The sequence below is a fragment of the Euleptes europaea genome, chromosome 7 (genome assembly GCF_029931775.1).
Source record: "Euleptes europaea isolate rEulEur1 chromosome 7, rEulEur1.hap1, whole genome shotgun sequence".
Classification (NCBI taxonomy): Eukaryota; Metazoa; Chordata; class Lepidosauria; order Squamata; family Sphaerodactylidae; genus Euleptes; species Euleptes europaea.
The window spans coordinates 24,531,420-24,547,331 of NC_079318.1; the positions used below are offsets into that span (position 1 = coordinate 24,531,420).

The following is a 15,912-nucleotide window of genomic DNA, read 5'->3' on the forward strand; positions in this document are numbered from 1 at the left end:
GGGACCCAAAGAGGCTTACAACATTGTTGTCTCCGCCTCCATTTTATCCTTACAGCAAGGTGGTTTCCAGATGGGGACAGGCTTGTGTGGTTTCCCTGGTGCTGCTGCAGCTGCTGCTGCAGTATAGCAGCAACAGGGTTTCCACACAGCAGGTCCCCCAACATTTTCCCAGCCCCAATCCTACACCAACAGCCATCTCCCTCTTCCTCAAGCTACTAGTGCTTTTTCAATTTTTTTTTAAAAAAACAGCAGTTGAATTTTATAGCAATAAAAATATGACCGATCAGCAAACATATCTACATGCCTCCAGCTACCACCCCAACCATATCAAACAGTCAATTATCTATAGCCAAGCCCTATGCTATAGTCAAATCTGCTCCAACCCCTCAGACAGAGATACTCACTTGAAGGACCTACAGCAAGCATTTTTGCAACTACAGTATCCTGCTGATATGGTAAGAAAGATGATTGGAAAGACCAGAATGATACCCAGGCACAGCTTCCTACAAGACAAGCCCAAAGAAAATGACAATAGAACACCTCTGGTGGTCACATACAGCTCACAACTCAAGCCAGTCCAACATATTATTAACAACCTATGACCAATGCTGGGTTGTGACACTTCCCTCGCTAAGGCACAGGGGAGGGGACCCTTTTTTGCTTACAGACAGCCTGCTAACCTAAAACAACCTCACCTGTAATGATAAACTACTTAACAGTAGCATGGACTCTGGTACTGTAACAAACCAAGGTGCCAACTTTGCTCTCATATAGATCCTAGCAACACTGTCACTGGGCCCAGTAATGTCAGCCATACTATCTCAGGTTCATACTCCTGCTCATTTTCTAATGTGAGTTATGCCATCTCATGCCAGCAGTGCCCTTCCACCCTCTACAATGGACAAACAGGCCAGTCCCTGCAACAAAGATTAATGGATAAAAGTCTGACATCAGAAACCACAACATTCAAAAACCAGTGGGGGAACATTTTAACCTTCCAGAACATTAAGTTGCTAACTTAAGAGAAGCTTAATGGGTAGCCTTGTTAGTCTGTCTGTAGCAGTAGAAAAGAGCAAGAGTCCAGTAGCACCTTAAACACTAACAAAATTTCTGGCAGGGTATGAGCTTTAAGAGTAGCAGTTCTATTTCAAAGGGAGATTAGAAAGAGAGACAGCTGAATTACAACTAATAATGAAGCTAAAGACAATGCATTCTCCTGGATTGAATAGAGATCTACGATTCCTGGCTCATTACCAGTGCTGATTTCTCCACACCTACTACACCTCTGCATATCACACCTAATCCAATCACGCCTGCTATTGACATTAACATGTCATTTACCAGCTATTGACATTTACATTTTATTGCGTGTCAGAATTCACTCTTCTCTGGACAGATGGACTCACATTTTAGCTGTATCTGAAGTGAGCTGTGACTCATGAAAACTCATACCCTGCCAGAAATTGTGTTAGTCTTTAAGGTGCGACTGGACTCTTGCACCTTTAGCCCCTTCCATAGCAGAGATATGCATTTCCTTTTATATCTCCACAGTGGACAGGGATAGAGAGTTACTTAAAAGAAAGGAAAGCTTGAAAATTAGAGGACCCGTTACACATATTGTTTTAACAGTATATGGATATCGATATTCAATTGCCAGTTTTCTAAAAAAACAACAAGAGACCCTCAGCAGCAGGGGAAGGAAATGGCTGCCATGGGGATAGGGTGATTGAAAATGGCTGCCATTTCCCACCTACCCGCCCACTCTCTCGCACAGATTACTTCATTCATTTCACTGTACCCCCCCTTTTCCCCCCACCCATCCTTTCACATCCCCTCAAACAATTACCCTTCCCTTTCCTATCTGATTCCAGAGAAGCCATGGGGAGGAGAGAGAGGAGGAAGAATGGGGAATGCCAGAGGCTGTCTCTTTCCCATCTAGCTCTACTGATGCAATCTCCCAAAGTGGCCATTGCTGTAGTCCCTGTGTATATGCACAGTCTGTAAGAATCTGATTTTCTTTTGGAGGTGGTGATGGGGTTGTTGAAAAGGGGGGAAATTATACTTGTCCCCCTGTGTATCAGAACCATCTCTGGCCTTCTTGCCTGGTTGCCATGCTAATTTTGTTATCTGCAGGGCCAGGACTTCACAGTTAGATACAGTGATATCTGGCAGCTGTAAAGCTCCTTCAGTATGCATTTGTAGCATTTAAGTGCTAATTAAATGCTAATCTAGTTGTAGTGTTAATCCTGGGCAGAAAAAGTAGTTAACAGTTTAATAGTATGCAAAGAGAAGCAAGACTACACCCTCTCTTTCTTAAACCTACCTCTTTAGATCCCTTCATCTGAAAAACATAATTTTTAAAGAAATCATTCATGTTAGTTTTGTACATCTCCTCTCATCATGCAGCAGCAATAGCATTGAAGCCCCTCTTCCTCCCCACCAAGCAAAATTAGCAGCAGATCACCCCTTGCCACCTATTACGTGAGCATAGAAAATCTGAAGTAGTTGCGTTGTGTCATTTTGAGTGAAAATGGTAAATGCCATTCATTATCTGCCAATAAAAAGAGCAGCCATACTCAGACATTCCATTCCCTTAAGAACAAAGCTATGCCTAGTCTGATACAAAGGGGTGAAGCTTCTGTATCTCACTGGGATGTGCAGTGCTGACAGAGGTTCCACCTTTGGCATCACTGCTCAGAAGAGCTTCCATGTCCTGTGATTCACCCCCCCCCAGTGATTATTACACCAAATACTAAAGATGGCACGACGTTTTGAAAGAGTGGGTTTCTAGCCCACACTATGCCATCCTCTGTTTCTGCCTCTGTAGATTAACTTCACAGTCAAAGAAGATATTAGTCTGGCTCAACACTGCTGCTGTGCCCTGATTGGCTGTTTTAAAAGCAGCTGGTGATGTGGGCAAAGATAGTTCGAATTGCAATAACTGGTACATAACTGTAAAAAAATATTTGTTATTAATATGAAGTATTCTCTGTCTCTTTAACGCCTTAAAATTCCATCATGGCATTATAAGATAGTATAAATATTCCATTAGATTCTATAATCTTTTGATTACTTGAGCTCAGTTGGCATCAGCTGGATTGTATGTGAAAACATGCAAAGTCTTAAAATGGGCAAGTTCTTTATAATGTTTGTCACCACAACCCTGTGATGCAGACTTGTATTCTTATGCCACTGTACAGATGAGGGTAAAACTGAGAGCTAGCAGGTAGCCCATGATTTCACTGCTGAGATGTAGATGAGAATTCTCCAAGCTCAGAGTTTATTATCTACTGTACTACATAAGTAGGGCCCTATTGCATGTTTTATAAGAAGAAAAAGAGGGTAATTTTGGGGTCAGTCTATACAACCACTTTTTGAGTGTGTTCTCCTACTTCTGGAGAGTGTTCCATTAATAGAACATAGTGGGAGTAAAGTCTTCTCAGTACTCTCAAGGATTCACCTTTTGATTTACAGAATCTGTGAAAACAATGCAAAATTCTTTGCAAGCCACAAAAAATATATAGACCTTCTGATCTTGCTAATTTTGCACCTCTGGAATTGTGAGTTTAGATACAGCAAAAATCTCTACCATAGGAAATTGTAGTTCACAGTTGTTAGAGTAGATAGTGCTGGGTTAGGTATTCTGAGCTAGTGTGTGGAAGCTTCAAATGCTCATATGTCCTGAGATGGTGGATTAAAAATCCCCCAATGTGACCCTATAAATGTAGAATCAAGTTTAAAACGGTAATCTGTCCACTTAGTACTTGCGTTATCAAAGGGTTTGATAGTATTTCTGTCTTAAAAATATGTTTCAAATGGCCAGATATTTTTTTAATTAATCTCATTTTCTGGAAAAGGAAAAATAAGTCCTTTATCTTCAGCTTTCTCAAGCACAATTTTGGTCCTGGCAGGATCCTAATACAGTTATTGGGAGTATTGAGATGGGGTGAGGGAACAGAAAATAGAGTAAACTGTCCATGGACTGAAATAATTCAGTAACATAGCTTCACAATTTAATAAGGTGATAAAAGGAACTGGTGATGTGTTCAGCATTGACAGCTTGAAGGATAGATGTGTTGACTAAAGGAATAACAAACCTGAAACTTTCACCTGAAATTTCATTTTGGTTTGGGCCTTCAGAGATGTGCTTGTATTTTTACATAACCCAAAGGCACAGGATTGTTAATTCCAATCTAATTTTAACCGTCAATTACTTGTCCAATTCTTGAAGATACATGAATACTCAGGCAATCTCTTACAATTGTTGACAGTCACAGTAGAAAACAGCATCTAAATTCAGAACTCTGTAGATGCCCATATGCTTTTGAAAATGGTTACCGTGTTCAAATTACTTCAAGAACTCAGAACAATGCTAGTCTTGTTTAATATAAAATGTATTTTCCTTAGATTTCTGTCTTATTTTATATCTATTTTCTTTCCTAGATTATAGCTATTCTGTGTTCTGTGCGTACACACATTTCTTGTCCCCAAGATTTTTGTGTTCTCATATTTCATTCTTTTTTAATTCTATAAATCTTTCATTGGAAATCATGTATTACAGCCCATTCCTGAGCTGACACGTACGGGGACGGCGGGGAAGAGGCTCAGCAGCACCTCTTCCTAAGCTGTTTCCCCGACGCCATTAAACAAAAAAAGCCATTTCGCGGCTTTTTTTTTGTTTAACTGGGGCTTTTTGCCCCACTGAAAACAGCGAGGCTGCGCCTGCTAAATAGCAGGCACAGCAACACTGTTCCGGCCGCCTGCGCAAGTGGCCAAAAGGGGATAGGGAGCCGCCAAACCAGCGGCTCCTCCCCCCGCCCAGCCCCCAGAACGCCCCCCTGCACTGGCGTGGCCTCTCCACGCCATTGCCGGTGCAATGGAGAGGCTGCGCCGCCGGCGTGAATGCATGTAAACGCGTGATTACACGCATTTACACAGGCGGCGAGGTCACGCTGCCTCCTAACAACTTTCGGCCCCATTCTCAGGAATGGGCTGTTAGTCTTCAAACTTTTGCCATGGGCTTCCCAATGTGCAACATCATACCTGTTCTATGAATTTACCATATATATATATATAAGATATGATAATGTTTATTGGTTATGGCTGAAGGCCATTATAATCTCTCATATAAAATCTAGTCACAAATAATAACATTAAAATAATCTGACCAAAATACAGTATTAATTAAATTCATTAAATGCCCTGATTAAATACAGCTTTAGCCCAACTTTTCCTGGCCGCTAAGACAAAGAGTGACACTTTATTGGAGACAATTGGATCGGCGTCTGAGAGGAGAAAGAGCAGCTTCTCAGAATCTGAAAAGAGATTTAGGTCATTTAGAAGTTCTGTACGAAATTTAGTTCTGGGCTCTGTATAAAGAGGACAGAATAGAATATAATGCATTAGGTCCTCTGGAACTGTGGCTCCATCAATGCGTAAACAGTGTTTGGGAGAAACATCCAGCTAGCAAAGCCGTTGGCATGGTTTAAAGCCAGATTGAGGTAAAAGCTATACTGAGATTGTGGAAGGGGATACTGACCAGACATGACATGATCCCTTTTAAACTGTTTAAATCATAGGAAGAATTTGGACTGAAAGATTAATTGCCAGTCTGATGCAGCATCACACTTAAACACCCTATCATGAATGTTGGTACATACCCTGGGCGTCATCTGATATGGAGTAGCAATGCAGGTACCATATGTATCTGTCTGGCCTCTTCTCCACAATGACCTGATGCAAAGGACAAGGTTCCTGTATCTCTCTCTCTCTGTCCTTCTCTCAAAGCAAAACTTCTTAAAGGAAATCTTCCCACCAAAATAATTGGTAGTGGTAGGGATTGTGCAATTCCCCCCAAGGTTGGGGCATGACCCATTTGTGAACCCCAACCAACCAATGCTAATCTGATTCACCAATGGGTACATAAAATGAATCAAACAGTCATATATCCTTCCCTTGGCTTTTGCCATCATCCTTAGTTTTAATATTATTATAATAAAAATTCTCTTTTGCAAATCAGATGCCTATATCACTTGAATTCTGATTCTAAGGTTTGTTGTAAATTTATTTATTTAAAAATATTTTTATGCTGTCTTTCCACCCAGTTCTATGGTCATAAGGTCAGAAAACTGTCAAAACATTAAAATAAAAATGTAAAATGCATATATATGAAATAATAAAAGTAATGCAACAAAACATATATATGCACATAAATGGGAAGGAGAGTCAATAAAGGTCACTAAGGGAACGCCAAACAAAACAGAAAAGTCTTTACCTGATGGCAGAAGACAATGATAGTCGGGGACGAACGCATCTCCCTGTAGAAGGAATTGCAGTATTTTGGTATCATGATGAAGATCTCCCATTCTCAGGTTGCCCCTGTCTAATCTAAGATGGTGAGACCCAAAGATGGGCCTCCAAACACAACAGTAGTGGTGGGATACGTTCGAATGCCAGTAGATGGTCCTTAAGGTATGCTGGCCACAAGCCATCTAGGGCTTTAAAGGCCAATACTAGCACCTTGAATTGGTCCAAGAAATAAATCTGGAGTGAGTGTAGGTAGAACAAGATTGGAGTCTTAGAACAAGACTGGGGCTATGGTTCAGTGGTAGAGCCTCTGCTTGGCATGCAGAAGGTCCCAGGTTCAATCCCCAACATCTCTAGTTAAAGGGACTAGGCAAGTAGGTGATGTGAAAGACCTATGCCTGAGACCCTGGAGAGCCAGTCTGAGTAGACAATATTGACTTTGATGGACCAAGGGTCTGATTTAGTATAAGGCAGCTTCATGTATTCATGTGAGTGATATGGTCTCTACAACTCACTCTAGTCAGAATTTTTGTTGCAACATTCTGCACCAGTTGTAACTTCTGAACACTCCTCAAGGACAACCTCACATAGACCACATTGCAGTAGTCTAATCTAGATGCAGGGCATTCACCACAGTGCAAGATCCTTTTCCCCCTGGAAAGGCTGCTGCTGCCTCACCAGCCAAAGCTGGTGGATGGCACTCCTAGTCGCGTCTGCCACCTGCTTATCTAACAGGAGCCCTGGGTCCAGCAACACCCCCAAGCTATGAACTTGTTTCTTTAGGGGGAGTGCAACCCCATCCAGAACAAGAGAAATCTCATTCCCACCAGTACTGCCTCCATTTTGTCGGGATCAAGTTTCCTCCACTCCAAAAGTGTCTTCAAGGCTGCGGTTCTTGGTTTCCACAACCTCCCTTGGATTCTCTGGAAGTGGCTTCATATACATGTTTAAAAGTAGGGAAGACAAGATGGAATCTTGTGGGACCCTGTAGACCAGAAGCTAAGGAGTTGAGCTGCAGTCACCCAGCTCCATCCTTTGTGAACCTACCTTTCGGGTAGGACTTGAAACTACCACAGAACAGTCCCTCCCAGTCCCAACCCTTAAAGGCAATCCAGAAAGATAACATGATTGATGTTATCAAAAGCTGCTAAGAGGCCTGGGAGGATCAACAGTGTGGCACTCCCCCCATCCATCTCCCAGCACAAGTCATCTCCCAGGGCAACCAAAGTTGCTTCCATCCTATAATCAGGCCTGAAACCAGATTGGAAAAAATCTAAACAATTAATTTCATCCAGGAATGCTTGAAATTGTCCAGCTACCACTCGTTCAATCAACTTGGTCTAGAATGGTACAATAGAGGAGCAGAGCACAGGTTTGGATGTGCCAGTGCTTTGTGCTGCCATCCAAGGCCACTAGAACATTCTTCCCTAACACTGTTACAGGTGTGTACTAGCAGTTACCTGCAGGAAGAAGACTAAGGTTGGGTTCCAGGAACAGTGTCTCAAATGGCATTGTTGTGTCCCTCGTGTCTTGTTGCACTAGGGTGCTGTTCTAGCTGTTCTGCCAAAGGTGCTCAAGTGGAGGACTGGAATGATTAGTTAGTCTAAATTTTCAGATGTTTTGTTCTGATCTTTAGCTAATACTGTAGACAAGGTATTTACTTAAAGATCAAACATCTTCACTTGTTTGCCACCCCAAGTCTTTTGCTTGAAAATACAGGGGCACAGTACTGCTCTTCTGCTTTATTTGTGATTTTTTTTTTGCCTGTTTAGGGAACTGCTAATAATACAGTTGCTATTTCTATGGATTGTGTAGCAAAGCCACTGAATTATGGGATATATGTCTTGCAGCAATATCACACATCACTTTTTATTAACCTTTGTTGTCTTGCTGTGTAATAACATGTCATGTCTGCAAACCAAGATGATTTGAAGCCCCTTTTACATTCCATTATATTTTTTTACATGAATGAATTATATATCTTGGCTGTCTGCCTCAATCTAGATATGTACCAGTCAGAAGCTGTGCAGCACTTTAAGGGGGAAAGTGAGTGATATTGAGACTCAACTACCAGCGCTTCTTGAAGCCAAAATGCTTGCTGTATCAGGTAATTTTTGATAGGATAAGAGGATGCAACAATCTTACATGACTGTGAATTTTTTATCATAGCCTAAATGCGGAAAAGCAATCTGCAGTAAGTTACTGAAGCTTACATCAGCTTTGTTTTATAAACAAATGAACTAAGGTCTTAGAATTAACGTGTATCAGGTTCAAATTATACTTCACTGGAAAACAATGTTTGGCAGCATTGTGCTTAGTTAGATCAATAGACAGCTAATGTTGGCAGCCAAAGAGCAATTTGTCTTAGCAATGACTGGGTGTTAATCACAAGCAAAATATTGCTATGTGAATCTGAATTTCACAGCATAGGTAGCTATTATGAATCTTTAAAAAAACGTAATAGCTTTTCATGCTATAAACTTCCGATTATTGTATTCCCTTGCTTTTTGTTGTTGTTGTTGAGGAAGGTGAGAAAGAAAGGATTTTGCACAGTTGTGATTACAATTGGTTGGATTGACAGGCAGAAAATCTCTCCATTGGGCAAAGGGCCAGTGCCATGAATGGGGTGTACAGTGGTCTCCAATCAAGGAAAAATGTTGTGTTGTATTTTATGAATGCCAAGTGTCCTTGCAGTAACTATTTTCCATTCTAAGTAACTCTATTAATTAAGGGAGGTTGGAGAAGTGAACAATGTGCATGCCCAATAGGAGTTTAATTACATGGCGTCTGAATGCAACCTAGGCAACATGGTATAGCCTGATCTCACCAGATCTCAGAAGCTATGCAGGGTCAGGACTTGGATGGGAGACCACTGAGGAAGACTCTGCAGAGGAAGGTAATGGCAAACCACTTCTGCTTCTCACTTGCCTTGAAAGCCCCTTGCTGGGGTAGCTATAAGTCAGCTGAGACTTGGCAGCTCTTTATACACACACATTAGTCTGAGATTTCTGCTACAGGCAGCCCATTTCTGAAGGGGGTGGTGGATCTGTGGTGGCTGGGAACGGCACAGCCACGCCACCTCCTCCAAGGCTTCCTGGCTGCCGTGGAGGCAAAAAAAGCCTTTTAGAAACGTCTGAAATTAAAATAAGGGGAAAATGCCCCATAGAGAACAGTGAAACTGCACCACCGAAAAAGGTGGCGCAGCCCTGCTGCCACTCAACCTAGGAAAGGTGTTGATACAAAATATCATCTACAGACAGAGAAATCAACAAAGTCAATCAGCAAATCCTCCAGAGCAGGGGTCCCCAATCTTTCGGAGTCTGTGGGCACCTTTGAAATTCTGACACAATGGTGAGAAAAACTGCAAAATGGCTGCAGCAAGAGGAGGAGCCAGTCTTAAAAAGTGAGGGAGTGAGGTCATGCATAATTCTGATAGTAATTCTTCAACATTTCAAGTAGAAGCTCTGTTTAACAGGATACCCTTTAAAACGAACTTATTGTTTAAAAATATTTTCTTGCATACATATAGCTTACCTTCAATCATGCAGTGCAGTGCTTGTGCTGTGGTGGCAGCTGCTGCTGAAGCAACTTTTAAAACATCTGCATAGCCAATCAGATTTGCAGTGGCCAACTGGAAGCCCTGCTGGGCAAAAGCCCCACCTGCCATCACCCGCTTCGTAAAAACAGGAAAGGTGTCAGAGGGTGCCATGGTACCTACGGGCACCATGTTGCTGATCTCTGCTCCAGAACATTCTGGAAATCAACTGAAATTATTATAGACCATCTTAATGAGTTCTTCATTCAGGTTTAATGTGCTAAGATGTGCACTTTGATAACATAAGGACTTGTCTTTACCCATAGCCCCCCCAGTTCCAGTTCCTTGGCTTGCAAAGAACATTAGCATCACTAACATATTATGATAAATCCACAGTGGATGTTGAAACGCCTGGACTACAGCAGGCAAATGAACTTCAGCATAGATGTTCAAGCCTGCTGCCCAGTTCAAGAACCTGGCCTGAAGTTCTGCTAAGTGAAGGAGTGGGCAGCCTAGGTACAGAATCCACAGTTTTTTTCCACCGGGGTACTCACCATTAAGAACATACCCAATCTCTAGATTCTGCTACAAAATTCCTGGTACAAGCATTTGAATCTTTCCTCTGTAGCCTGGTACAAAAGTGAATACAATGTCTGCTTGGTTAGTACTGCCAGTTGGCAGTTGGACATTGGTGGAATGACTCCTGATACTTACTGCTACTTAGAGTAGTTCACAAACAAGATTACATCCATGTGTTTTAGTAGTAAAGGAGGACTGTACCATATGTACACTATGGTCTTTTCATTGCTAAAAATAATAACTGCTGGGATAGAATATGATGGGTTTTATCATATCACAGTAACCATAGTACCACAATTGTTTGTTATAGTATGAAAGATATTGGAGAAAAAGAAAAATTGCTGGTGACTTTTATGTAGATAGATACTTGAATGAGAACTGGCTCAAGATGCTAGTAAGTAATATCCATTCTGGTAAAAATCCCAAAGGAATGTTAATAAAAGAACTCCCCCCCAGTAGTTATATAATTGTTATTTAAAATAATAGCCAACATAATTGCGTGATTATTCACAATTTTTGAAGAAATGTTTCAAATGTTAGAAATGGCTGAATGTTTTCCTAGCAAGATCTGACAAGTCTTATCTGAAATGGTTCTGTGTGGAGATGTGACAAGGAAGTCAAGAACGTAATAAATTATTATGTGCAATTTTCATAAATATGTCAATGAGATGGAGAATTGTACGGTAATAATGTTATTAACTGGATGTTTTGCCTTCAAGTATATATATTTCCAGACCCCCAAATTACCATTGTCTTTTTTTTTAATGCAGAATGACATTGTTATTTTGAAATTTTATCAGTGAGACCGATCTATTTGTATGCTTTAAAAGCATCCCTCATGTGGCATTTAGGAAGTGCCAGTTTTAGTTACCGTGATTGAGGTCAGGAGTTCACTGCTGGCACTTTAAGAGAGTGGTTTGCTGATCTCTTGATGAGTTCTTGATTTTTCATCACAGACTTGAAGGCTGCATAAGGCAGATTTGCCTCATGGGCATGTATTAGAGGCAAAAATGCTTATAAATTATTAACGAAGTTACTGTGCTTATTTCATCATAGCTTCAAGCTTTGATATTAACTTTCCCTCTGAGAATTAATAATCATTCACAAAGTATAAAAGTTTAATAGACAGCCCGATATCTTCTTTCCCCTAACTCTTACAAGACGGATGAAGATTAGGCTGCAATTTTTAATTAAGGGCAAACTAGCCAGTGATTGTTATGGACACACACACATCTTCCCCGTTCTCATACAGCAGGGGATGGATTGGGATCATATTTTAACAGCAAAAAGAGACCATGATGGGAAAAGGGCACTGACCTCGCACCCCCTACCCCCCCTTCAGCCATTTACTGCAACCCCTTCTTTTTCTTCAAGGTTCTGGGTTTGTTTTTTTTAGTTGTGGTGTGTGTGTGTGAGTGTTGCCAACAGGAACCTTTTTCTTCAGTCAGGCTTTATTGCTATGTGTGCCTCCAGCAAACAAAAGCAGAATGATGCACCTTGTAGGGAGAAGCTGTGTGGCACATGTTATTCCTCAACCGCTTCACTATACACAATGTTATTAACAAGGCTGTTCCAGAATAAGAAGCTTGAGGGCTGCAGTTTAAGACCGGGACACCCACTATATGTAAAATTTGTGCACGTGCAATATATACCAACTTCAATATGTAATGGAGACGGAGGCCGTTAACACGTGGTCTATTTTAGAATTGTTTGTCCCTCCTCTTAGCGCCCCTTTCGATCACGCATTCAAAAAATTGAACGCGTGTACCGATAAGGCATGCTGCTGGGGAGAGAGAGAGGCGAAGGGTCCGGCGGCGGGTGGAGGCGGCGGCATGGCTCTGGGCTCCTCCACCACATCATCCCACCAGAGGTGAGGTGAGGAGAATCCAGCAGCGGGGAGGCGGCGACATGGCTCTGTGCTCCTCCACCACGCCGTCCCACCGGAGGTGAGGTGAAGCTGGCGGCGGGTGGAGGGGGAGAGTTGGGGCATGGGGTCCGGGTGCCGTAAAATTACCTCTGCTGCTGCTGCCCGGTCTGCCAGTGGCTCTCCTCCGGCTGGGAGTTTTCCTGGAAGCTTAACGCTCTGGCAAACTCTCGCCATTGCAGCGGGGCTTGAGTTTAAGTCGCGATAACAAAGCGACTCAAAAACCCGGGGAAGCTCCGGGATGGGCCGGGTCGAGCGCACAGACCGGAGACGGCCATGCGTGTTGACATGGCAGATTCGCTGCATGCCCGGGAGTTTCCCCGGACAAAATGGCCATGCGTTAACTGCCTCAGTTTCAGAGTCATTCATATAAATTATTGTGGTAATGTGGGAGCCTGCAAGTTAATGCAATTGTTGTAATTAATACATTTTTTAAAAAATAACCATAAATACCTTTTTAAAATCATCATGTTGACAATATGAATGAACCAAAAATAACGCAAATCCTGTATCGCTATTGTGTGGAGCACAGAAGTTTTGGGTAATGTATATTATGGAAACTTAAAAAATGGAGGTTTAATAGAGTTTTCCCTTCATTTCTCAACTTTCCCCCTTCATTTCACAAGTCAGGTTGTATTTTATGTACCAATAGCCATTTAATTTTCTGGGTTTTTTATGCTAACCTGGTGAGGAATCATTGTTTTTTGTTTCCTTTTTGTCTTTCTCTTCAATAATGTCCCACTAATGAATACACAGGAGGTAATTTCTCTACTGCTAAAGAACTTGTAGAAGAAATTAAGTCATTAACAACTGAGAGAGAACAACTGAAGGGACTTCTCAATGAATGGTTGGTACTGAGTGCCAGAAACGTCCAAAAATTAGAGAGAATGAAAGAAGGTTACAAGAAGCTGAAGGAAGAAATGGAGCAAGGGGAGGCTGCCTTTGGTAAGTAGAACAGTTTGCCAGCTGTTGGGGTGAAAAAGGCCTGGCGTTTGCTGTTCTGTGTACCATCCAGTATTATGCCTGATTTGATGAACAGTCATCTAATTTATTAGACACAGTCACAAAAATAACTCTTTGCTGGGTAATTCTGGCAGATATATATACTAGAATGCATGTGCTGTCAGCCTCAGTCTTTGTCATTCTTGAGTGGCATTTTTTCGTTAGCTTTGTATATATGTTGATGGTATCGCTTGTTTTACCACCCTTGGCTCTTTGTCTTGTAGCTGCATAGGGCGATACCTGCTATCTTATAATGAGAATATCCTCTGAATTCATGGTGCTTTCAAAATGATGTCGAATTCTGCATGGGTTTAAGCCATAGAAAGAATAGGATGCTATTGTAGCAGCAAACCCTGCAAGAATTCCTTATCATCTTTGGGTTTGTGCTGTCTAAGCCCATTGTATACTTGGAAAATAAATATTTGGAAAACAAACAGTCCGCCGGTGTGGTATAGTGGTTAAAAGCATAGGACTTTAATCTGGAGAACCAGGTTTGATTCCCTAGTCCTCCATGTGAGTGGCAGTTTCTAATCCGGTGAACTGGGTTGGTTTCCCTACTCCTCCACATGAAGCCAGCTGGATGACCTTGGGCAAGTCACAGTTCTCTTCGAGCTCTCTCAGCTTCACCTGCCTCACAAGGTGTCTGTTGTAGGGGGAGGAAGGGAATAAGATTGTAAGCCAGTTTGATTCTCCTTGAAAGGTAGAGAAAATCACCATATAAAAAGCATCTCCTCCTCCTCCTCCTCTTCCTTATAAGAGCTTAAGACAGATTTATTTATTTATTTTCTTCATTAGTATTGGGTTTATATATTTGGTTACTATAACAAAGTTTGCCCAGTCATGGAAGCGAGATACTGAGTGCAGTAAAAAAATCAGTCCTCCCAAGAAGTAAATTGCAAAAAAGTAAAACGTACATTTATTCAAGTAGATTCTGTTCACATTCTTGTTGCGGTTGATAAAAGAAATAAAAAGACTAATCTAAAGAATACATTTTCCCTATACCAGTGGCTAGCTAATCCAGCGTCACGTGCGTGCAAGTATGATATATTGTTTCTACAGGAGAGACCTGTAGAACCATCTGCCTCCATGCAGGTCCATGTGGAAAAAGGTGAGAGACAATGGCTACTGAGAGAGAAGGAGGAGGGGTCAGAGGGCAGTCCCCAGGTCCAGACAAAGAGGAGCATCCCATTTAAGAGATAACACCTACACACTTAAAGTAAATTAGCGCCCCCCCAATGTCCAGGCATGCTGAGTCACTCTCACTCCAACAATTAGTACCCTGCCTTTCTCCACAATAAGGACACAGAATGCCCACAGGGCCACAAAAACATGAGGCAGCCAAAGCAGACTCAGCAGAATAGGGCGCTGAGAGGCAAGCAACGATGCTGAGTTAGCTCGAAGCCACCATAAGTGAACTGATTACAAGGGGTATGCTGTTCTGCTCACAGAGCCTATTGACAGAGTTGTTGCACTTGGCGATGTCATCTCATGCCTTGAGTATTAACGAGCCAAGAAAACGGGCTCTCCATGGCCCTTCTGGACTATTCTGGCTTGTTAATTGGTGAAGATGACCATGTCCTCAGCTAGCTGAGCACATTAGTGTTTGCATGAGGCTTCAGCCTGAGCTTATTTGTACCACGTGTCTTGCAGTCTTCTGTAGAAGGTGCTAGCTATTCTCCTTTGCAGGATGAGATAGGAATTGCAGGCAGAGTATTAAATGTTGGTGGTTTCCACCCAGAGACAGGCTCGTGTGCTTCTACATCGTGTGCTTCTATGTTGTGTGCAATGAGGCTTCTGCGTATTAGGTTTTCCCAGTTTCCTTCCCCGGTCCCCTGGCAGTGGCCATCCCCTCTTCCCTGGGCCATTGGGGCTTTTTCAATTTTTGTAAAAAACGAGGAATTGAATATTGGTACGTTCATATACCATTATAATAATTTTTAAAAATTGTGTCTCTATGACCTATTGTTGCAGAGATATGACTTTCCCCTTATATCTTTGCAACAAAGGGGTTGAGAGGCTTACTTTAAAAAAGAAAGCAAGCAAGCTGGGAATTCAGAGAACCTGATACATGGATTGTTATATCAGTATAATGATATTCAGTTGCCGATGTTAAAAAAAACCTAAAAATGCCACCACCCCCATGGTGGGGGAGGAAATCGCCACTGTGGTGTCACGAAAAATAGTTGCCAAGTGGGTAGGAAAATCCAAACTTTCTCACTGACATGGCAGCCACCCAGACTTTTCTGCGATCTTTCCTGAAACTTTGCTGCAAAGCAAGTTTGAGAAAGATGGGAGAAAAGCTGAGGAAACCCCAGGAAGTGCACAAATGCACCACCGTACTGTGGGGAAGCAGGGAAAAAATCCACTTCCCAACAGCATTGACCCTGGGACAGATAACCTGTGTAGAAATGGCCATTACTTGTCAAAGGAGTGTCTCCTAAAGAGGGTGGGTTCCACCATGCATTTGAGCAGCTTGAAGCTGTGTACTTCTTTGGAAGGTTGGGATTCTTTTCTTAGTTTACCACAGGCTTTCTAGATACTAGGTTGTGAGCTGGAGGATAGTTCC

The 15,912-nt window shown here is 42.1% G+C and overlaps 1 protein-coding gene across 1 annotated transcript in view; it reads left to right on the forward strand.

Moving 5' to 3' along the window:
• DISC1 (DISC1 scaffold protein) overlaps positions 1 to 15,912 on the forward strand; it is a 159,042-nt gene that overhangs the window by 39,464 nt on the left and 103,666 nt on the right. The window contains exons 8-9 of the mRNA XM_056853327.1: positions 8,311 to 8,413; positions 13,101 to 13,289. Coding sequence (XP_056709305.1) covers positions 8,311 to 8,413; positions 13,101 to 13,289 — 292 coding nt within the window. The remainder of the gene's footprint in view (positions 1 to 8,310; positions 8,414 to 13,100; positions 13,290 to 15,912) is intronic.